This window comes from Sapajus apella, unplaced genomic scaffold, assembly GCF_009761245.1.
Source record: "Sapajus apella isolate SASKATOON/1434 unplaced genomic scaffold, GSC_monkey_1.0 scaffold2, whole genome shotgun sequence".
In the NCBI taxonomy this organism is placed as follows: Eukaryota; Metazoa; Chordata; class Mammalia; order Primates; family Cebidae; genus Sapajus; species Sapajus apella.
Window position 1 is genome coordinate 51,948,562 of NW_022436942.1, and position 24,355 is coordinate 51,972,916.

The window sequence follows — 24,355 nt, forward strand, 5'->3', positions numbered from 1 at the left end:
AACGTCTCCTGGCTTTTCCTGACCAGGGTGCAACTTTGGTGAGGATGTATGTAGTTACATCCCCTGTAGTGGAGCTGGTATTTAGGGTCCTTATTGGCAAAGTCGAGGGTATATGCAGGGAGGGAGGGAGGGGACCTTGGCTTCTTTCCATTCACCGGCCTGTTTCCGGGACACAGTCATCCCACACTGGCTCGAGCGCCAGACCCGAGGCCTCGCAGAACTCGAGCCCTGGAGAGCGCGCGGCCCCGCCCACGGGGCGGTGGAGGCCCCGCCTCTGCCTTCCCCGCCAGCCCCGTCGCAACGGTCTCGGCACGCAGGCGCGGTGGCGCGCGTGGGGGGGCGGGGGCGGGGCGCGTGCGGGTTCAACTTAAATACGAGCCGAGGGGGGCGGCGCGCGGCCGCCGCGGCGCTGCTGCTCACTGAGAGTGGGTCTTCCTAACTGTCTCCGCGTGGCGCCAGCCTCGAGCCGCCCTTCCCCTGGCGGCTGCGGCCGGAGGGATCGGAGGCGAGCGGGAGGCGAGCTCCATGGAGAGCGGCGGACGCCCCTGCAGAGGCGGCGCCTTCATCTCGGCACCTGGGCTCCAGTGACCCGCGCTCGCGCCCCGTCCCGCCCGCGTCAGTGCAGCCGCCCGCCCCGGGACCGACCGGCCTCGCCGCGCCTCCCGCACCCACCAGCGCGCCCGGCTCCCCTGCGCCCGACTCACCCTCGCCCCCAATTCCCGGCGGGGTGGCGGCGCCCGGGTCCTCGCGGCGGCGGCTGGAGCAGCAGCGGCAGCAGGAGCCCGCCTCTATGATGAAGTTCAAGCCCAACCAGACGCGGACCTACGACCGCGAGGGCTTCAAGAAGCGGGCGGCGTGCCTGTGCTTCCGGAGCGAGCAGGAGGACGAGGTAGGGCGCCCGGCGCGCACGCTGCCCTCCGGGGCGCCGGGTCCGGGGCCCGGGTCCTTCCCTCCCGGGGTCCCCGCCCGGGCGCGGGCTGCGGGGCTGGGAGGGATTAGCCCCCTTCCGCCCTCCCTCCCTCGCTCCTTCTTTCCTTTCTCTGGGCTGATAGAGGAGACAAAGGGGCTCGCCCAGCCCCACGTTCTCCATCTGGGCACGCGAGAAGGCGCCTGGCCCCTGGGAAGGTCCCGGGCTGTGTAAGTCTCGCCTAGCGGGAGTCACCATCTTAACGTGCGAATTGAGTTGAAAGCCGGATAAACCTCGAGTGCTCAGCTAGAGGAGGGTGGAAATGGCGTGAGTGTTGCAGCAGAGCCCTCGTGCCTCTTTTACATACTTTCCTTCCATGTCACAGGAAGGAAACGGATTTTCCCCTACAGAATGCGGGACTTGCGGTCTCGGATTCGATCGAAGCATGTTTGTGAAGTAGCAGACAGTCCTCGTGCTTCGAAATGATGACCCCTTAGTCTAGTCTTGGCAATTCTTGGGGGTCCATGAACCCGCCAGCTGTTGGCATAATTATGCTTCATTTTAAAAACGCCCTCCCCTTCTTAGAGTTTTCGGACTGCAGAATGATGGTTAGTGAAAAATGTGGAATGCCAGACGGGAGACGATGGACTAGAGATGGGTAAAGCTGCCATTTTCAGACAGTAATCTCCAGCTCTCAACTTGTGTGTAAAGGCTTCTTTACTTGGCTGTTTGGCTTGACATCTGGAAAGGAGCAGCCTTTCTCGTTGTAAGAGCAGTCCTTCTTGTGTAATTTACCAATCTGCATTGGGCTGAGAATGAGACCCTTGGGATTTCCCTGGAGAGCGATTTTTACTTATTTCAGTGATATTTATTTAAAATGGCTCACTGTTTAAGTTTGCTTAGGGCAATAGTAGCCTTTTAGTGTTGCCATTCTTGAGATAATTACACAGGGAAAAAAATTAACATTCTTGAGTTCCGTAACCAACCGTGTATAAAATACTAGGCTAAAGCTGGAGATGGGAGTTTAATGGCTTCCTTACTGCTAGTCCCTGTAGTTGTGATGAGTATGATATACACTCAATGGCTTAGTTCTTGAAAAATGTTAACAAAAAGTGCTCGAAATTTGCTCTTTAAACCCTTGTTTTGCCTTTATTTTTTTTTGAAAAGAAACCAAGCCCTTTAGATGGTTTGCTCTGTGCTCACTCATGGCCTTTATGTGTTAGACCTGAATCCCAAAGGAGGGCCCAGAGAAACATGGTCCCAGCCTTCGAGATGGGTCTGCTTAGGAGAGCTAGAAACTGCAAAGGGAAAGGTTATTAACTTTTACCTAATGAACAAGGCAACAAGATTAAGTGTGTTCTGTAAAAATAAAGATAAAGCCTTAGCCGAAAGGCCATGTTGAGGCAAAGTAGTAAACTTGAAATATAAAAGAAATGATAGCCAGAAGGAATCAAGATAGGTCAAGGGTCTTGTCTGGCGTCCTCAGCATTGTATAATGATATTCTTAATTGAGTGCTTACAATGTGCCAGGCACTGCCAGGAGAAAATTTTATACTTTTACTTCTTTTAACACTGGGAGGTAGCAAGGTTATTCCCATTTTGTAGGTGAGAAGATAGTTGCAGTGTGTAAGTACTTGCCCAAATGACACAATTAAGAAGTGGTAGAGTCAGGATTCAGGGTCCAGTCCGTACTCCTGGTGGTGAGCTCTGTTTGTTGAATGAGTGAGATTTTTGTGAGGCTAAGTTTGGAAGTTTTTCTGAAAGTGGCAACTGAAGTATTGCCATCATGTAAACTTGGAATTCAGGCTTTGTAAAAATACTGGACTGTAGGGGAAAATATGAGTGATAGAAGGAAATTGAAATGATGATCTGTATTGTGCTTATGGTAGAGCAAAGTCTGATAGAAGCTTTAGGAACTACTTGAGCAATAAAAATAAATGATTATTTTTATGCTTGGATGTTGTTTCTACTGTAATAAATGCTGAATTCACAGCCTCTGTGTCATTAGGTAAGGTGAAGTAGGGAGCAAGTTTCGGAGAATATATTAGAGAAATCCATTGTGAAAAACTTTGTAAATCTGATCACCTGTAGTTGAGAATCGAAGTGAGTTATCCTATTAGAGGATATGATCTGAGGGAAGACTCTAGAATTCTCTTAAGTGAAATGCACAGCCAACTTTAACATCTGGTTTAGCTCTTCAGAATCTTCATTTCTGTGGTTGTGTGGTTCTTTCTGTTACATGATGACTATGGAATAAACTCTATTAGCTTTCCTGGACATCCTACTGCTTCTCTATGAATTTGTCTTCACTGTGTTGAAATTGCATTGCCAGACTTCCAAGGACAGGCTAGAAAACCAGCTTGAACCCACCTCTCTAGTTAATAGGTGAGAAATGTTTCCCTCTACTGGATGAAGAACACCTAGATCCTGGTTAGAAGATTTAAATATATGTTTTGTTTGAAGATGAAATGTTTATATAGAGTACAAATGGACATAGAAGAGTAACTGCAGTTTGACCCCAAAAAAGCTATGTGGCGCTCCCATCTGGCTGTTCTTGCACTGAAGTTCTCAGTAAGTCCCTACTTTAGAACAGATTGTTCTAGGAAAGAAGGTTCTAAGAGCAGAGAGAGCAGTTATTCTTTTAAGGTGGCTTTATATAGTAAATATTTCCCATTTTATCCTTTTCTGCTCTGTAGGGTAAATAAGTATTAGCATTTGTATAGGAAGAAATTAGGTAGCAGAAGTAACCTATTCCAAGGTCACAGAAGCTGGCAGATCCTTTCGAGCTCAGATCCTTTGTTTCTAAATGTTTTGTTTATTTGACCTACCTCCCCAGTTAGTTATTCCTGTGGGGAAGCATTCTCAGTTTCGACAGCTGGGCTTGTAGACAGGCCCACAACTAATTCCCCTGTAGAGTAGCTGGTTACTGTGCTTATGTAGTAAAAGATGACAGTGTTTTTACAAGTAGGTAATCAGAATGGATTCTTTTGAATGTATTTGCATATATGATAGTTTGAACAGGGGATGAAGAGATGCAGTCTCAGCTCCTAAGAAACATTCTGTAGGGGAAGATTGGACAAGTGATCGATGGAAAGGGAAATAAAGTAAGTGAAAAGTGTGGTCAAGTGTTCTGGAATTAAGATCTACTGTGAGTCATTTGGAGTTGGATTTGGATGACTGGGAAAGGAGGGACCAGGCATCCCAAATAGAGCAAGACTTGGGGCTGTGGTAGATTTGGCTGCAGCTTAGGGATAGCATAAGCATAGAATAAGTAATGGTAATAGAAAAATATGCAACACTTCAAATGCAAGGTTGAGAAGTTGCAATGCAAGAAAGAAACTCTGAACAAAGAATATTTAGATTTTAGATGTATTCAAGCTTGAGAGTGATCTGGCAGCAAAATGGGATAGACTGCTAAGGGGAGAAGTAGAATGACTCTGTCCTGGGTGGAATCCAGACATAGATGCAAGAGGGGCATTCACAGATCAGTCTTAAGAACTGACCACTACAGGCCGGGCACAGTGGCTAATGCCTGTAATCCCAGCACTTTGGGAGGTCGAGGCGGGTGGATCACCTAAGGTCAAGTGTTTGAGACCAGCCTGGCCAACCTGGCAAAACCCCGTCTCTACTAAAAATACAAAGTAGAAAAACTAGCCAGGCGTGGTGGCGTATGCCTGTAATCCCAGCTACTCAGAAGGCTGAGGGATGAGAACTGCTTGAACCTGGGAGGCAGAGGTTGCAGCGAGGTGAGATCATGCCATTGTACTCCAGCCTGGCCAGCAGAGCAAGACCCTGTTTCCCAAAAAGATCCTAACCACTACTCTTCCACAGGACTTGCCGCTGCCCTAATTAGCTTTTAAACTCTATGAGCCAGGGGCTGTCTTCTACAGATGGTCTGTTCTAATGCTGTATATATACTCCTGAAAAGTCTTGAGTTGTACAAAATCATGCAGTGAAGTAAAGCTTTGCTGGGAACGTTGAATCTCAAAACCTAAAACCAGAACTCTGATGAACACCGATACTAATAGGAAATATTACTCCAGTTAAATCTTCACTAGCATTTTTATACTTAGAATCAACAGTCAGTCCACCCTTTTCATACATATACTCTGGGGCTCAGAGTTAAGTCCTTGAAGGTATTTGTTTGAAATGGAGACCACTTTCATCAAGTTAAGTACTAGCAAAGGTAGCCTTTTTTGAACATAGGGAAGTGTCACCAACCTCTTCATCTGTGCCTCCAGCTCTCCCAGACCTAAAGAAGGGCTTCCTCAAGTCATTAAACTGGGCACTAATGTAGAATTTGCATTGGATTTTTTTTTTTCTTAGTCTTGGTAGAGCTCAAGCATTTCTTTAATTGAAAAAAGGCTTATTCCCCTCACTTTAAAACACTGACCTGCTTGCTAAAAATGTCATGGTCAACCTGACATTATTGATAATACTTATCTGCCAATCCCATGTAAGTTAGAGCTAAACATAGTTTAGCAAAAGGAAGTGTTATTTCTGGTCTGCTGTGCCTCTGTAGTCTAAAAAGTAGTACTAATTTGCTTAATAATAGTAGGTAGCTGTTTCACATGTATCAAAACATTTTCATAACCTATGTTCTTTTAAAATGTCTATGTTTATGCATAGTGGGTGTTCCTAATAATGCTGCTGGCCTAATTCTGGCTGAATTTCTATGAAACAGTTAAGCATAATAGAAGTAGGTTAACATGTAGTTTCAACCATTCATGATGTCCTGATTCATGATAATTTGGGAAGAAGGAACAGCATCCTCAAAACAGTTTCTAAATAGGCCAGGTGCAGTGGCTCACACCTGTAATCCCAGCACTTTGGGAGGCCAAGGCGGGTGGATCACCTGAAGTCAGGGGTTCAAGACCAGCCTGGGCAACATGGCGAAACCCCATCTCTACTAAAAATACAAAAATTAGCCAGGTGTGGCGGTGCACGCCTGTGGTCCCAGCTATTCTGGTGGGTGAGGCAGGAGAATTGGAGGTGGAGGTTGCAGTGAGCTGAAATTGTGCCACTGCACTCCAGCTTGGGCGACAGAGCAGGACTCCGTCTCAAAAACAACAACAAACAGTTTCTAAATTGCTACAATTTTCAGAATAAAACTCTTCAGTCGTACGGATCACTTGAGGTTCTCTGAATTCCTCCTCTCCTCCTCTGCCGTAGAACAGAAGTGGTATCTGTAGTGGTCGGAGTTCCTAGAGCCAAGCCATGACAAAGCAGCTTTAATGGTAAAAGCTGAAATGCAAATGGGAATTCAGGGCCCAGGGACATACAGCTTCTGAAGGCATAACTGCATCACATAATCCTTGAGCAGCATTTTTTGGTTATCACCCTCTTTTACATACCCAGTGAAGAGGGCCTGTTGGGTAATAAAGGGAATAGCTTCTATACAATAAATCAGGGGTGCCCAATCTTCTAGCTTCACTGGGCCTCACTGGAAAAATTGTCTTGGGCCATACATAAAATACACTAACATTAATGATAGCTGATGAGCTAAAAAAGTAATAATTGCAAAAATATTACATAATGTTTTAAGGAAGTTTACAAATTTGTGTTTGGCTACATTCCGAGCTGTCCTGGGCTGCATGCAGTCCACGGGCCACAGATTAGGCAAGCTTGTGATAGATCATTCTAATTCACAGACAAACTTTTATCCAATAAGATTTAGGGCTGGTTCCATGTTGACTCCTGTCAATACGCTATTTTTTTTTTAAGAGTCTCACTCTGTCGCCCAGGCTGGAGTACAGTGGTGACCTCGGTTGACTGCAACCTCCGCCTCCCAGGTTCTACAGATTCTCCTGCCTCAGCCTTTCAAGTACCTGGGATTACAGGTACACACCACCACGCCCAGCTAATTTTTGTATTTTTAGTAGAAACGGGGGTCTCACCATGTTGACCAAGCTGGCCTCGAACTCCTGACCTCAGGTGATCCATCCATCTCAGCCTACCAAAGTGCTGGGATTACAGGTGTCAGCCACTGCACCTGGCCAATACACTATTTTTAAAGTGATGAATGCTTCTCTCCAAATGCCTAAAACCTTAGGTATCTAGAAAAAGAGAAAATAACTCTTCAACAGTGCTGGGTGAGTGGTGTTTTATTCTGGTAATTGTCTAATACATGGAAAGAGGGAGTAAGACTCAGTAGTGTAGTAGGAAGAATGCTTAGGTGAAGGCAGGTTGAATAGAGTAGGAAGAGAGTCTTCACTTTTCACCAAACTAATAGCGTTGGCTTTGGGGTCTGAGTGTGCTCCAAGTCTGGCTCTGCGATCTGGTGGAATGAGTAGCCTCCTTTTCATAAATCTTTCCTATGGTCTCTGATTTTTCTGGAAGGCTGGAATTCTTCCATTTCTGTCATCACTAATGTAACAGACTGGCATATTGATGGATACAGAAAATCTAATATACTCAGAGAAAGGAATCTTAAACCTGTGAATGACCACTATGGCTCTGTCGGTTGTTGGTGTGTCTTTGTGGAATGAACTTTTATAACCCATCTTTAGAGCATTAGTTAGCATGCTAACTATACTAGTAGATTTGGGGGTGTTATCAAAATGTATTGATGGCTGTTGTGTGCTTTTAGAGGGAGTATTGAATAGTAATGCGCTGTGATAGGGTTCTAGAGATTTAGATTCTTCCACTGTTTGTAGGAGGGGCTTAGGAGCAGCTGCCCATTATTTGAAATCAATGTTATTGCAAGAAAAGCAACCATTATGTTTATGTTGCTATGACTCTGTAAATGGCTTCCCCAAAAAAAACCTTTACAATAAATTGTGCTGAAATTTGATTTTAGATTTCTGCATGTATAGAAGATTTTATGTGTATATATACATATATATGTGTGTGTGTATATATATATATATACACACACACATATACACACACACACACACACACACACACACACATATATATATATATATATTTTTTTTTTGAGATGGAGTTTCACTCTTGTTGCCCAGGCTGGAGCGCCATGGCATGATCTTGACTCACTGCAACCTCTGCCTCCTGGGCTCAAGTGATCCTCCTGCCTCAGCCTCCCAAGTAGCTGGGATCACAGGTGCACACCACTACACCCAGCTAATTTTATATTTTTAGTAGAGACGGAGTTCTCCATGTTGGTCGGGCTGGTCTCGAACTCCTGACCTCAGGTGATCCACCCACCTTGGTTTCCCAAAGTGCTGGGATTACAGGCATGAGCCACCTTGCTCTGCCTTTTTTTTTTTTTCTTTTTGAGATAGAATCTCACTCAAAATGGAGTGCAGTGGCAAAATCATGGCTCACTGCAGCCTCGACTTCCCAGGTTCAGGTGATTCTCCCACCTCAGCCTCCTGAGTAGTTTGGACTACAGGCACATGCTACCATGCCTAGCTAGCTAATTTATTTTTTTTTTTTAATTTTTATTTTTTTGTAGAGACAGGGTCACCCTGTGTTGTCTAGGCTGGTCTTGAACTCCTGGACTCAATCTGCCTGCCTTGGCTTCCCCAAGCACTGGGATTACAGGTGTCAGCCATTGTGCCTGGCCTATAGAAGATATTAATAGTTCAGGCTTGGTGCAGTGGCTCACATCTGTAATCTTAGCACTTTGGGAGGCTGAGGTGGGTGGATCATTTGAGGTCAGGAGTTCAAAACCAGCCTGGCCAACATGGTGAAACCCTGTTTCTACTAAAAATACAAAAAGATGGGCTGAACGTGGTGGGGCGCACCTGTAATTCCAGCTACTCAGGAGGCTGAGGCATGAGAATTGCTTGAACCCAGGCTGCAAAGGTTTCATTGAGTCGAGATCACACCCATTGCACTCCAACCTGGGTGACAGAGTGAGACCCTGTCTTGGGGGGGGGGGGAACGAAGCTATTAATAGTTTAATTTTCTCACAGTTTTAGTAGAAAAGACATAATGAAGCTGAAAAATGTAAGTATATAACTAGTAAAAACTCTGACTGCTGAGAACCAGTATCTCAAATTTATGTAAGAAACAAAATTTCCATAATTGGCTACACTAGATACTTTCATCAGTCTCAAAAAAAATTTTGTGGAACACTTAAAATTTGTATTAACAGATTCATCAAATCTTTTGTCTAGGTTCAAAAACTCTTCTTGGATAATGAAAGTATTCCTTCTTAGGTGGGTGGGGTGGCTCAAGCCTGTAATCCCAGCACTTTTGGAGGCCGAGGCTGGCAGATCACCAGAGGGCAGGAGTTGGAAACCAGCCTGACCAACATGGCAAAACCCCATCTCTACTAAAAATACAAAATTAGCCAGGTGTGGTAGTGCATGCCTGTAATCCCTGTAAGCCCAGGTACTAGGGAGGCTGAGGCAGGAGAATCGCTTGAACCCAGGAGGCAGAGGTTGCAATGAGCCAAGATTGCACCACCGCACTCCAGCGTGGGCAACAAGAGCAAAACTCTGTCTCCAAAAAAAAGAAAAAAGTACAGCTAGTGCTCGACTTACGACCACGATTGGTTCCGACAGACCGGTCATAACACGATTTGGTCGTAAGTTGAGTAGGCTATATGCACGCGGAGATGGTAGTGCTGCTGGAAGCTGGTCCGCACTGTCGTATGCCCAGCTGGGCAACGTTTGCGCTGCCAGAAGCGGAGCAGTCGTGGCTAGCGATTGTGGTCGTAAAGTCGAATGGTCGTAAGTTGCATAGGTTGTAAGTCGATCAATACCTGTATACCTTCTTATTAATTTTGGCCTCTGAAAATAATACTGAATGGACTCTGATTGTTTTTTATTATTATTCTGAGACAGAGTCTCACTGTATTGCCCAGGCTGGAGTGCAGTGGTACAATCTCAGCTCACTGCAACCTTCACCTCCTGGATTCAAGCAGTTCTCCTGCCTCAGCCTTCTGAGCAGCTGGGATTACAGGCATGCACCACCATGCCTAGCTAATTTTTGTATTTTTAGTAGAGAACGGGGTTTTACCATGTTGGCCAGGCTAGTCTCGAACTCCTGACCTCAAGTGATCTCCCACCTTAGCCTCCCAAAGTGCTGGGACTACAAGTGTGAGCCACTGCACCCAGCTGGACTCTTGATTGTTTTATTTGCATGCTCTTTATAAAACTGTTTTTTCAAGCTCAATTACTTTAGTCTTTCTATAAAAATGTAGTCCAGAAAAATCTACTTTGATGATTTTCATCAACAGATTCCAAGTGACTTCAACAGAAAAGCTGTAATTCTTGAGTTCTTGAGAGTTCTGGAGTGACAACGTGCCACTACGATGCAACTCCCCACCATCACCCCCAATTTTTCTTTTACAATCCCAGGCTTTTTAACTTGGTGAAATGTTGTTCTGGAAACAGAAATGGTCATATAGCACTGAACAATAGAGCAGGTGCGGGGGATCTTAGGAAACACTGGGTTTTCATCTTAATCTCAACCCCCTGCCTAAAAACAGTTGTTAGTGTCCTCTGTTGTTGGCCTAATTAAAATATAAACATGCTCCAGTGTGGTGCCAACATTTTTTCATCTGTAGTGGTCTAGATCTAGTGCTGGGGACTGCTTCCAAGTGCATGACAGACCCCAGGTAATCACAGGATGGCCTTGCTTAAGTTGACCTTAGGTTAAAAACCTGTTCACTCACTACTATTGGGGTGGGGAGCAGGAAGGGGACTGTTTTAACTGTCCTTCTCTCTGCTAATGCTGTTCATATTTTTCCACCCTGTCAGACATATGCCATCGTCCAGTCTGTTCTCTTGTCTGGAGTGTATCGCTCAGTTCTTGCTCACTTTTAGTTACTGCCTTCTCCCCACCGTCATCCCCCAAATGTGGTCTTGCCCTCATTTGAACTCCCAAATGAACTATTCAAGATGAGTAGGCAGGTACTTAATGAAACATTGACTTTCAAGTCTGTCACCATCACATCTGTATGAGACCTCTTTTCATAAACTAGTTGTTTAGATGGCCAGTCATTTCTGTGCCACAGATACTAAGTACTCATTTAAAGTGATCATTTTATGAAAAGATATTTGAAGTTAATGGTTTGACTGAATTTAGTCTTTCTGGGTTGTTAAGGGACTCTTGGATGATAAATTGTTGGATTAGGCTAAATAGTTTGTCCAAAATTTGTATTGATATAGATTTATATAGATGTATGTGTTCTTGCAGTTTTTAGCCACAAAATATTGAGCATGCTATGTGACTTGACTTTAACCCTACCGCAAAGAATATAAGCTCTTTGAAAGATGTGTATTCAGTATCTTTTCATCAGTGTATATTTATCATCAGATGTATATTCATTATCTTTTCAATGCATACAATTCCTGTTCAATATCACACAATTAGTAGATAAAGAACAAAATCAGCAACTTCTTTCTCCACAGTGCTTCTCCTTAAGGTGGAGAGCTTGTGCTGAATTGTTACCTTTTGACAGGAGTCAGTCTGTTCTCTCTCCTAGAGACTGAAGATGGTAATAAAGTGAATGGATTTAGTCTCGATACCATGTGCATGATGCTTCTTGCCTGCTAGCCCATTTTCCTGATTTGGATTTTCTTTTGAAAAGCGTTTTAAGGCCAGGCGCGGTGGCTCAAGCCTGTAATCCCAGCACTTTGGGAGGCCGAGGCGGGTAGATCACGAGGTCAAGAGATCGAGACCATCCTGGTCAACATGGTGAAACCCCGTCTCTACTAAAAATACAAAAAACATTAGCTGGGCATGGTGGCTCGTGCCTGTAATCCCAGCTACTTAGGAGGCTGAGGCAGGAGAATTGCCTGAACCCAGGAGGCAGAGGTTGCGGTGAGCCGAGATCGCGCCATTGCACTCCAGCCTGGGTAACAAGAGCGAAACTCCGTCTCAAAAAAAAAAAAAAAAGAAAAGCGTTTTAAAGTGGTAAGGTTTGGCATGAAAATTAAAAATGGATAAATAACTAACAATTACATATTTTACCTGGTCTGAAAAGATATACCATTAATTGGCTGTAGATGTCTAATACGTGGCCCTTGGGATGAGTACTTGAAATATGACTGGACTAAGAAATTGAATTTTACATTTTATTTAACCTTAAAAAGCCATATGATGCTAGTGGCGACTGTTAGATAATGCAGCTTTAGAGCTTCAAAAGCATGAAAAGTTCAAAAGTAGCAGAGTTTAGGATAGACTGGAAGTAATTGGCAGATCAAGGGCAGTTATATCTGCAGGTTTGTCAATTTAGTTGAGTAGACAAGTGCTTAATGAAACATCCTAGATTTCAAAACTACCATCACCAAAAGTTGGATATTAGCAAATCTGCCTTAAGCTAGTAGTTTAGATGTGAATCATTTCTGGACCATCGATAATTACTTATTTAAACTGATCGTTTTGTTTGGTTTGGTTTTTTTGTTCTTTCGAAAGATCTGTTTGGTTGAGCTTAGTGGCTCATGCCTGGAATCCCAGTACTTTGGGAGGCCAAGGTGGTTGGATCACCTGAGGTCAAGAGTTCAAGACCAGCATGACCAACATGGAGAAACCTTGTCTCTACTAAAAATACAAAAATTATCCAGGCATGGTGGTATGCACCTGTAATCCCAGTTATTTAGGAGGCGGAAGCAGGTGAATTGCTTGAAACCTGGGAGGCGGAGGTTGCGGTGAGCCAAGATTGTGCCATTTCACTCCAGCCTGGAAAAAAAAAATACACTTGCAGTTAATGGTTTGATCAAATATTTTCTTTTTGGAATATCAAGGGATTCTTGCACCATAAATTCATGGATTATGCTAAATCACTTGTCAAATTTATATACTCTTTTCATGAGGCTTTCTAAAAAGTGATTTATGAGAGATGTTGAGACACAAGGGTTCCATGTTACTGACTTTTGGAAGAAAAGTTTAATCATGCTGGTGTCTTGTAGATGCAGGTTTGCTTTTAAATCTGAAGCATGGGCTGAGCATGGTGGCTCACATCTGTAATCCCAACACTTTGGGAGGCCGAGCCGGGTAGATGTCAGGAGCTCAAGGCCAGCCTGGTCAAGATGGTGAAACCCCATCTCTACTAAAAGTACAAAAATTAGTCGGGGGTTGTGGTGGGTGCCTATAATCCCAGCTACTCGGGAGGCTGAGGCAGAGAATTGCATGAACTCAGGAGGTGGAGGTTGCAGTGAGCAGAGATTGCGCCAGTACACTCCAGCCTGGGTGACAGAGCGAAACTCTGTCCTAAAAAAAAATCTGAAGCATAAAATATTTATTCAGAAAAGCAGACACAGCTCACACTAATGGGTTTTCAACATTCTTAATCTCCTATAATTTAGCTCTGTTTTGGAGAACTGGAAACATCATAGTCATTGACCTAGATACATGAGACTTTGCATTTATTTATTCGGGACTGCAACATTTTGAATATGGATGATTTTGAAACTCCCTATTTACTAAGTGATGATATACTTTTCAGGTGGCTAGCCACCTGCATTATGTCCCATTATTAAGTTAATCCAGGAAGTTGCTTAGAGAGCATAGAATTGTGTAACAAGAATTTCATCTAAGCTATAGAAACCAGTTTATCCCTAACCCATACCTAGTGACCGGTAAAAGAGGCCTCTGACTCTGCAGTCTGGACCAATAGTTGCAGTTTACTTTTCTAGTGATGCAAGACAAACCATTAACATTTTTATTGAAATTAAAAACTTCCATTCACTTGCCAGTCTTGATAGAGGGTCAATGCCTTTGATTGCCATAGATCCTCAGTACGCCTCCAATTTTGAATAAAATACAAAGATTTTGGAATCTGATTTGTAGTTTCTCTATTAAAGTAGACTTTGAACTTAGAGACCCTTGCATGCTCTTTTGCATTTTTAATTTTCCTTTTCTAATTTTCTATAATAGTCTCATCTGCATGTAATTTGGTAATCTATTAGCCCACTTTTTTTTTTTTTTTTTTTAAGACAGTCTTACTGTGTTGCCCAGGCTGGAGTGCGGTGGTGTGATCACAGGTCACTGCAGCCTTGACCTCCTGGGCTCAGGTGATCCTTCCCACCACAGTCTCCTGAGTAGCTAGGAATACAGGCACAAGTCACCATGCATGGTTAATTTTTGTGTTTTTTGCAGAGGGGGTTTTGCCATGTTGCCTAGGCTGGATGGCCTCAAACTCCTTAGTTCAAGCAATCTGCCCATCTTGGCCACACAAAGTGCTGGGATTATAGGCGTGAGCCACCATGCCCGGCCTGGAGTGCTGCTTTTCTAATGAGGAGGTTCTATGCCTAAATAGATATTCTCTTTAAACTCCGCATTTTGGGGGCTTGAGAGAAACGTGGGAATTGCTAAACTATCGTCAGCTTGAAACTTTCCAGTTAGGAAGAGTTGAGTTCCTGGCAACTTATGGCAAATAGGAGAGGACTCCTGTGCTGGCTGTGAACTCTTAAAGACCAGCCGCTCCTGCCAGCTGGGAGGGAGCAGGGCAGATAAGGGTGCTGGCGTGCGTTAAAAAAAAGGTCATGGCTCTTGCCTGGGTGACAGGGCGAAACTTCATCTCAAAAAAACAGCAACAACAAAAAGTACAAAAATTAGCCAGGCATGGTAGTGGGTGCCTATAGTCCCAGCTGCTTGGGAAGCTGGAGTGAGAGGATCACTTGAGCCCGGAAAGTGAAATCTGCAGTCAGCAGAGATTGTACCATTGCACTCCAACCTGGATGTCCAAGTGAGACCCTTTCTCAATCATGATGATGATGATGATCATCATCATCATCTCTTTCCGCACTGGGAATTAAACTTCATGATAAATCCTATGTGTTTTCCAGGGAGAACTGTTTAAATTTCCTTGAAGGCATGTCAGGCGCGGTGGCTCACGCCTGTAATCCCAGCACTTTGGGAGGCCAAGGTGGGCAGATCACCTGAGGTCAGGAGTTCGAGACCAGCCTGGCCAACATAAAGAAACCCCATCTCTAAAAAAAAAAAAAAAAATTCCTTGAAAGCAGTATACTAAGTTAATTTTGTGGACATTTTTGTTCAAATTGGTTTATTTTTATTTTTTATATTTTTGAGCCACTCTGTAACCCAGGTTGGAGTGCGGTGGCACAATCTTGGCTCACTGCAGTCTTCATGTCCTGAGTTCAAGTGATTCTCATGCCTCAGCCTCCTGAGTAACTGGGACTACAGGAATGTGCCACTACACCCAGCTGATTGTTGTATTTTTAGTAGAGATGGGGTTTCACCATATTGGCCAGGCTGGTCTTGAACCCCTGTCCTACATCCGCCCGCTTCATCCTCCCAAAATGCTGGGATTATAGGTGTGAGCCACCACACCCATCTCAAGCTGATTTTAACTTAATGAAGTTCAACCTAAGCTAGCCCACAGGTTTGTTTTTTTTGTGTGTGTGTTTTTTCGTTTTTTGGTTTGTTTTTTCTGAGATAGAGTCTAGCTTTGTTGCCCAGACTGGAGCGTAGTGGCACAATCTCAGCTCACTGCAACCTCTGCCTCCCAGGTTCAAGTGATTCTCCTGCCTCAGCCTCCTGAGTAGCTGGGATTACTGGTGCCCGCCACCATACCCAGCTAATTTTCTGTATTTTTAGTAGAGATGGGGTTTCACCATGTTAGCCAGGCTGTTCTCAAACTTCTGACCTCAGGTGATCTGCCCACTTCAGCCTCCCAAAGTGCTGGGATTACAGGTGTGAGCCATCTCGCCTGGCCACATTTCAGTCTTAATACTGTTCTTGGTCAGGGGTCCATAGACTTTTCCAAATTAAGGGCCAAATAAACATTTTAAGTTTTGAGGACCACACAGTCTCTGTCACAACTTTGACTCTGCTGTTGATTCACTGAAGCAACCATAGACAACATGTAAAAATGAGTAAGTGTGACTAGATTCTAATAATTTCATCTGTGAATACTGAAATTTGAATTTCACATAATTTTAAAATGTGAAAATATTTTTGGCTCACAGACTTTCTAAAAACAGGTGGTGGGCTGCAGATTGCCAGCCCTGTTCTAGATCATAAGTGATAGCTGCCTGTTAGCAGAATGAAGTGACTTTTGCCCATGTATGGAGGTTTAAATTATGAAGGATGCTTTTTGCCACCTAATCATAACAGTAACAAGCATTCTGTATCAAGATTCGGCTTTACGTGCATTTCCCTATTTCTTTCTCACGTATCTGTTATCTTCTTAGTATTTTTTTTTTAGGTGAGGAAACAAGGTAACCTACCTATGGTCATGTCCTTAAATTTGGAAGATTCCATCACTAAAGGAACTTATGTTACCACAGACCTCAGTGCATACAACTCTATGGTTAACAAGCCAAGTCTCTGTTTTTATCCTTTGTTAGTATCCGATAATTCAAGAGTTACCAATTGAATCTGGTGGTTTAAATGATTTTATTAGATACAGAGTCATTTGGTAGTGTGACCTTTTTTTTTTTTTTTTTTAATTTTTTTTTTTTAGAGACGAGGTCTCACTATGTTGCCCAGGCTGGAGTACAATGGCTATTCACAGGCGTGATCCCACTACTGATCATCACGGGAGTTTTGATCTGCTCCATTTCCGACCTGGGCCGGTTCACCACTCCTTAGGCAACCTGGAGGTCCCCCGCTCCCTGGAGGTCACCGTATTGATGTCGAACTTAGTGTGGACCCCCAAGTGGCATAGTGCACTACAGCCCAGAACTCCTGGGCTCAAGCTATCCTCCCACCTCAGCCTCCCGAGTAGCTGGGACTACAGGCACACGCCACCGTGCCCGGCATGACCATGTTAATGTTGAATTCTGATTTCAGAAAGATGGTGTTTAACAAAGGTTGTCAGTTGCATTTTTGTGGTATAATGCATACCCCTAATAATTATAATGAAATTTTAAAATGGATTATTCTAGAATAGAGTTACAACCTTGCAAAGGTTTGAGAATGTCGTTCATGTACAAAGTTCTTCTCAGGCTGGAAGTATACAGTTGTGGTTCACCTTACAGGTGCTGCTGGTGAGTAGCAGCCGGTACCCAGACCAGTGGATTGTCCCAGGAGGAGGAATGGAGCCTGAGGAGGAACCTGGCGGTGCTGCCGTGAGGGAAGTTTATGAGGAGGTGAGATGTTCTTTCACACAAATTCTGTTTTGGAGTTTTAGAAACAAGGCCCTTTGCTACATAACATTAAGACAAGGAGATAGGTCCAGGAGTGCTTTCTGTTGCCTGATGCAACTTTATTTTTAACTTTTTTTTTTTTTTTTTGAGATGGAGTCTTGCTCTGCCACCCAGACTGGAGTGTAGTGGGACTACAGGGGCATGCCACCGCATCTGGCTAATTTTTGTATTTTTAGCAGACATGAGGTTTCACCATGTTGGCCAGACTGGTCTTAAACTCCTGACCTCAGGTGATACGCCCTCCTGAGCCTCCCAAAGTGCTGGGATTACAGGTATAAGCCACCACGCTCGGCCTTAATTTTTGCATTTTTAATAGAAACAGGATTTCATCATTTTGGCCAGACTGGTCTTGAACTCCTGACCTCAAGTGATCCACCCATTTTGGCCTCCCAGAGTGCTGGGATTATGGCATGAGCCATAGCGCCCAGCCAGAAATTCTAATTTTCGATCAGTTTTTGCTACTTATGAAGTAAATGACAATAAAAACTACACAGAAGCAGGAAGATAGTGAGTTGGTACGGGGAGGGATATTGTATTTAGATTTAAGTAAATAGCCGGAGTATAACATGTATGTATTACATACATTTTGTTATAAAAAGTTCAACATTTAATATTTCATCTTTTCTTAATAGGCTGGAGTCAAAGGAAAACTAGGCAGACTTCTGGGCGTATTTGAGGTGAGTTGCTGATAATAGAATTAATGATTTCCTAACCAGCCAAATAATCTGGCAACAGCCTGAACTAAACATTTCCTCAGACTAGCAGTAGATAATAAGTCCAGGATTAGGTAGGGAGGGAAGTAAAAGCCACTTTTTCATATGCCATCACTTTTATTTATTTTTTGAATAAGAGTCACCCCATCACCTAGGCTGGAGTGCTGTGGCGCGATCTCGGCTCACTGCAACCTCTGCCTCCTGGGTTCAAGCAATTCTCCTGCCTCAGCCTCCCAAGTAGCTGGGACTTACGGCGCTCGCCACCATACCCAGCTGATTTTGGTATTTTTAGTAGGTAGGGGTATCACCGTGTTGGTCAGAATGATCTCAATCTCTTGACCTCATGATCCGCCTGCCTCCCAAAGTGCTGGGATTGCGGCATAAGCCACAGCGCCTGGCTGCCGCCACCACTTTTATACAGCATTATTATGGTAGTGATTACTTCTGTTTGACAATACAGTGCAGCCAATACTGAAATGTTTCTCTTTGTCTGCTGTAGACTGTTTAGGGTGAAGATCTTTTAGGAGGTATGGTATTTTTAGTATTACTTAAGTGCTTAGGTCTCATGTATTGTATCTGGAAATGTCCCCATCCTCCTTAGCAAATAATATTATATGATATACATAATGACTTAAAGGATATATATCTCAGGTACATAGAACATGCTGAAAGAATAGAATTCTCTTTCATATATTATCTTATTAGTGGGGGCAGAGTAGAATTTTCAGGGACAGGCACTCTCTGGAAGGCAGGGAGAGAGGGGGTCAGATGTATTTTCTTGCAAGATTCAGAACTAGATACACAGTATACCAGAAACATGGTCACTTTCCCTCTTTCAGGGAACTATTTATAGGTTAGTTCCGTCTTTATAATAGAACCACATAAATTTTATTTTTAAGCCTTAGGAATTCAGAAAAAAATCCTGATTTTGCTGAAATCGATATTTCACTTGGTAGAATTGATGATGACTTTTACTGGAATACAGTAATTATTAAGAGTAAAATCAGTCATTCAGGTAGAATTAAGTATTTCCCAGAATTCAGCAGTTGCTTCAGTCGATTAAATAGCACCATCTCCTGGTTAAACTGTAAAACATATTGAGGTTTTTACAAATAAGACTTTGTCAATACGCTGATAAGGTTTTTTGTTTTTTGTTTTTTTGCTACGGAGTTTAACTCTTACTACCTATGCTGGAGTGCAATGGTGTGATCTCAGCTCACTGCAACCTCTGCCTCCTGGGTTCAAGTGATTCTCCTGCCTCAGCCTCCCAAGTAGCTGGGATTACAGGCATGCACTACCACGCCCAGCTAATTTCATATTTTTAGTAGAGATGGGATTTCACCATGTTGGCCAGGCTCATCTCGAACTCCTGATCTCAGGTGATCTGCCCACCTTGGCCTCCAAAAATGCCAGGATTACAGGCATGAGCCACCACACCCCGCCTCACTGACAAGGTTTTTGAAGAAAACATCTCACATTATAAATTAAAGCTTAAAAAATATGCGAAGGTAACAGTATTAAGTGCTTTACAAATACTGTTTAACAGGAAATGTCAATCAAAAAACACCTGTCCCCTCAGAAAATATAAGGGAAAATTGGATTGCCCTGCCCATTTATCCTAGTGATTTTAATGAATTTGTGAATATAGCATAATAAATGTATTTATATATCACACATAGAAATAAGACAACCAGGCTGGGTGTGGTGGCTCACGCTTATAATCCTAGCACTTTGGGAGGCCAAGGTGGGTGGATCACCTGAGGTCAGGAGTTCAAGACCAGCCTAGCCAATGTCGTGAAACCCCATCTCTATTAAAAATACAAAAATTAGCTGGGTGTGATGGTGCACACCTGTAATCCCAGCTACTTGGGAGGCTGAGGGAGGAGGATCACTTGAACCTGGCGGGGGGCGGGGGCAGAGGATGCAGTGAGCAGAGAGCACGCCACTGCAGTCCAGCCGGGACTCCATTTCAAAAATAAGAATGAAAGATGTGTTAAAAGTGACAATTGCCTCTAATTCATTGTTGTTCTTATTCCTCCTCAGATATAAAAATATAATCCTTCCCAGATATAAAAATCCACTGTTTTGAGTGGATTATTCAGCTTGTGGCCATGATGTCAGGACAATTATCTAAAGTCATAGATTATGGCAAAAAAGGCTGACTTTAATTAGGATGAAGGAAGGCCAACTTGTTTAATTTTTAACCTAGATACAAGCTCAGGGGCCTGTTTTATTATTATTATTTTTTCGAGATGTGGTATGGCTCTGTCGTCCAGGCTGGAGTGCAGAGGCATGATCTGGGCTCACTGCCACATCTGCCTCCTGGGCTCAAGCAATCCTTCCACTTCAGCCTCCCAAGTAGCTGGCATGTGCCACCATACCCAGCTAATACTTTTGTATTTTTAGTAGAGATGGGGTTTCACCATGTTGGCCAGGCTGGGCTCAAACTCCTGACCTCAAGTGATCTGTCCGCCTTAGCCTCCCGAAGGACTAGGATTATAGGCGTGAGCTACCACACTGGGCCTTGGGCTGTTCTTTTAGCGCACCTTGATAGGCCTGCAGGAGGAGTGCTTAAAGGAACTGGTTCTTTTTGCTCTTACAAAGGTCCTAAAGGAAGCAGTTTTCCATGACATTGAAAGGTTGTCAGGATTGGCCCCAGGGAAGAGGAGATAGGATAAAAACTATGGGAATGCAGGTCTATTATTTGATAAGATTCCATTCAACTCTTAAGATTTTCTTTATGAAAATAACATCAGATATACAGAAATCAGAGAAGTTTAGTACTGGAGACTGGGTACTCATGCCTGTAAGCTCAGTTTTTGGGAAGGCCAAAGCAGGAGTTTCCCTTGAGGGCAGGAGTTTGAGACCAGTCTGGGCCACATCTCCACACTTCTGCAAAAAAAAAGGTAGTATTGAGAGCCAATTTCACCACCAGTAGTGATGAAGCTCTAGTTCTGGTCTTCTATCTTTTTAATTTTTAAATTTTTTGTCTTATATATAAAATCACTTTTGTGCTGGACTATACAACTGAATATACTTGTCTATGCTGGGAAATGGTTACGCTAATCAGCAGTATGCCAGACTAATTTTTTTCCCTTGGAAAATGTGTCCAGGGCTAGTTCCTATAGATTAAAATGCACTTCTTTTTATATTCAAGCAGAACCAAGACCGAAAGCACAGAACATATGTATATGTTCTAACAGTCACTGAAATATTAGAAGATTGGGAGGATTCTGTTAATATAGGTAAGTTCCATTTTGTTATCTGAATACTCTTAAGTCAGATGCTGTATTCCTGTGTCCAGTTTCCATCTTAGGTTATTTCTGGTCACTTTTCATTTAGAGCAGGGAAGATAATTCAGATGTAGAGATGCTTATTCATCTTAATTCTTCCCCAACATATTGTTGTCTAAGCCATTTGTCGGGGAGTAAGTGGACGTTACTTATAGGATATGTCTTACTTTTTTAAATGGACTATTGTATAGTAACCAATATCATTTTTTTCTCTAGGAAGGAAGAGAGAGTGGTTCAAAGTAGAAGATGCAATCAAAGTTCTCCAGTGTCATAAACCTGTACATGCAGAGTATCTGGAAAAGCTAAAGCTGGGCTGTTCCCCAGCCAATGGAAATTCCACAGTCCCTTCCCTTCCAGATAATAATGCCTTGTTTGTAACCACGGCACAGACCTCTGGGTTGCCATCTAGTGTAAGATAGAGAGAACTGGGAAGGCCTCTACCACTGTGTGCAGTCTCATAGGGAGAGGCTTTTTTCTTTTCCTCGTCAAACATCTGAATGACGCTTGCAAACTGTCTGAATTTGCCATGCAGGGTTTTCAAACAATTTGCATGCTTTTCAGATGCTTTCAAATCTTTTTTAAAAAATAGTGTAAAATATTTTAATAAGCCAAAGCCATGTGGAATTTTTTTTAGATGCCTTAACTGTGCCACACCCCACAACCCCCTGTATTATTTTGGTTGTCTGTTTCTCACAGCATATTTTCAGGTTTTTGTCCATTTGACATCAGTCTGTGGTTTGTTTTGTCGTCGGATTACTTGTGGGTATACTTCCCCCAACATTGTTTTCTCATTCACAGCATTAGCATATTCAGCAAATCCATCTGTCGTGGCAATGAAAAATACTATTGGTATTAAAGAAATCCATTCACCCCAAAACTTGTTTTATAAGATTACAATTTTAATTCAGATTTTCCAGATTTGGCCTACTTTTGTCACAGGGCTTAATTTGCCATTTTGGGGGATTTGTTTACTTCATTTGTCTGAATTTTCACAACTGGTATTATGTCACTAGCTATCTGATATGGCTATTTCCCTTATAACTCAATAGTACCTTAACACAAAGTATAACTCTATAGAGTTGGTGAATATTTTAGGGAAATATTAGCAAAATGCATGTAGTAAAGACATCATGAAAATTGTATTCATGGAATTTGATTTAGCATGCTCAGTTGCCAGTTCCCATTATCAATACTCTCTTTTTACACAGAGTACTTAGGACCATATTTCCTTCAATGTTAATTGCTCTTAAAATGTATTCTCAGTTATTTAATCTAGTGGCCCCCTATAGGAGTGGAGTCTTGAAATCTAACTTTAAATGCCAGTCAGTGATGATTGCATCACCGTTGAGTAAAATGGCCTTCCTGTTTAGCTGTTAGAGACTGAAGATTGTTAGGGCACCTTAGAATGTCTCATCTTTTGTAGGTTGTCAACAGGTACTATGTCACATAACTTCGAGGCACTAGAACATATCTGAACTAAGAATTAAATCTTTTACTTTATACTCACTTAAAATCAAGAATCCCATCTAAAACACATAGGTAGGTACCTTACCTGAAACTCTGCACTTCCCTAACCAGGGCAGAAATGAGGTGGGAGAAGCTTAACTAAGATGAGGGGTAGGGGAAAGTAACAGATCGTTTTTTATATAGACTTCAGTCCTTTGTAAATATTGTAACTGAATATAGAGTAGAAAAAAGTATAGTTAAAACATTTGTTGTACAAATTAACCTTTAAAAATATAATTACTGCTAAAAATAGAGAGCTGTTACACTTCAGGAAAATTGGTGCCGTTCTGAAAATGAGATGTTGTGCCATACATACAGCTAAACTAAATGTAAATGTTCACAAATTAATGCTGTCAAAGGAATGAGTAAAGCAGAAAAACTTTTAACCAGCGACATTTCATTCTAAAGTACGTAGTGTGATCAAACATGATCATCCAGAATTTTTATATTTTTTCTTTGTGTAGAGGTTACATATTCTGGGTGTTCTTTTATAAAGGAAACATTTTAAATCCCACAAATTGACACTTTCTATCTTAAATGGACTAAGATTTTTTTGGTCAGTAATCTCTGAAATTTCCTTATATACTTAACATAGCAGAGAAACTGGATTGTTTTTGTATATAAGACTGCTTCCACCTGAAATGCTGTCATAAGTAATGGGGGTTGGGGGCGTGCATATCTTGTACATGATATTCTTAGAGGTAATAAGGTAATAATGCATGAACTTATTTTATAAACTCTTCGACTATGTATTTGACATGTAAAATATGTACAGTATTAATGTCAGCCATCTCTTTAAAGTTAGCCTATAAATATTGTTGTATAATTTTCTTTGGTCAGAAACATTTGGACTAAATAGTGACACTCAGTCAGGATTTTCAGTGCCATTTAGCAAACCGTCTTTAGTCTATGCAACAAGCAAAAATCTGCATAATGCAACAATACAATTTTCACACTTTAAATTTTACACGAGGGGTTCTTCACAATTCTTCTGGAACCCAGTCAAGCAAAAGTAGAGGAAAGGCCCTAGGAACATTTATTTCTGTTAAATAGTTAACTCTACTGAATATAACAAAGTGTCTACTATCTCAATCCTCCAAAGTTTGCAGAGTGTTGGGACTATCATTTGTGACTTTTTTTTTTTTTTTGGTGGGGTAGTTGAATAAAATTGGGCAGCTCAATTTTTCAGCTCCATGTGCCTCCCAAACAAAAAACAGAAAAGTAGTTTTTGTGAATTGACTTGCAGACAAACTGTCCTGCATAATGTTATTTTCTAAACAGATGACATTTCCAACCACGCACATGCCATCCAATTTTCTGTCAATCACACTGTTATATATATGATGCAGCAGAACTGAATGGGAAAAATGATTGTTGTGTACACTGAATTGCTTTGCATGGTCTCATTTGAGATACTTGGTGTAAGAATCTTGACTTTTTTATATTTGGAAACATCAAATAAAAATGGAAAAAATGGTCATGGCCTTTAAAAAAAAATGAACTCAAACATTGCGCAAACCAGCTTTCTGAAACTTTGGGTAATGTGTATGCTTTTAACTTTGAAATGTATAAACACCCAGGGAAACTTACACCTTTCAGTGCATAGTACATTACGTGCTCACCGTGGGTGGTTTGAACTGTGTTCAAATACTCAACCTAACCGTATTCCCCCTTCAAGTGAAAGCCTGACTGGAATTCCACAGTAACACGTTTAACTTCTCCCATTGATGATCATATATACATTATCTCTTTCTAGCAGTACATTTGTATGAGCCTTACTAGTGGAATTACTGGGTTAAAAGGAGCTGCTTACCACTAAGATGTCAGTATTCTCCTGGTGGATATTTTCCATCTTATTGTTGCCAGTCTAAAGGTGTATAGTATGTGGTGGCTTTATGCTGT

At 42.4% G+C, this 24,355-nt stretch overlaps 1 protein-coding gene and 1 long non-coding RNA gene across 5 annotated transcripts; both read left to right on the forward strand.

Annotated features, from left to right (window-relative positions):
• The first annotated feature begins 357 nt into the window (after positions 1-357).
• Positions 358-23,950, forward strand: NUDT4 (nudix hydrolase 4). 4 transcript variants are annotated; one of them, XM_032297755.1, is made up of 5 exons: positions 358-889; positions 16,774-16,884; positions 17,574-17,618; positions 20,812-20,899; positions 21,164-23,950. In XM_032297755.1, the coding sequence occupies exons 1-5, from the start codon at positions 791-793 to the stop codon at positions 21,364-21,366; spliced, it is 546 nt and encodes a 181-aa protein (XP_032153646.1). In that variant the 5' UTR covers positions 358-790; the 3' UTR covers positions 21,367-23,950. The 4 variants fall into 4 exon arrangements, with proteins under 4 accessions (XP_032153646.1, XP_032153656.1, XP_032153668.1 ...); XM_032297765.1 differs by having other exon boundaries at positions 20,815-20,899; XM_032297777.1 differs by lacking the exon at positions 358-889 and adding an exon at positions 1,013-1,234 and having other exon boundaries at positions 20,815-20,899.
• Positions 1,241-11,516, forward strand: LOC116564543. The gene is made up of 3 exons (XR_004274957.1): positions 1,241-2,907; positions 9,413-9,416; positions 11,493-11,516. It is a non-coding gene; the product is annotated as an uncharacterized LOC116564543 (long non-coding RNA).
• Positions 23,951-24,355: the final 405 nt, after the last annotated feature.

Coding starts and splice junctions, on each gene's coding strand:
- NUDT4 (XM_032297755.1), top strand. CDS start 791: ATGATGAAGTTCAAGCCCAACCAGACGCGGACCTACGACCGCGAGGGC. Junction 890..16,773: donor GGAGCGAGCAGGAGGACGAG/GTAGGGCGCCCG, acceptor TTCACCTTACAG/GTGCTGCTGGTGAGTAGCAG. Junction 17,619..20,811: donor GACTTCTGGGCGTATTTGAG/GTGAGTTGCTGA, acceptor TTTATATTCAAG/CAGAACCAAGACCGAAAGCA.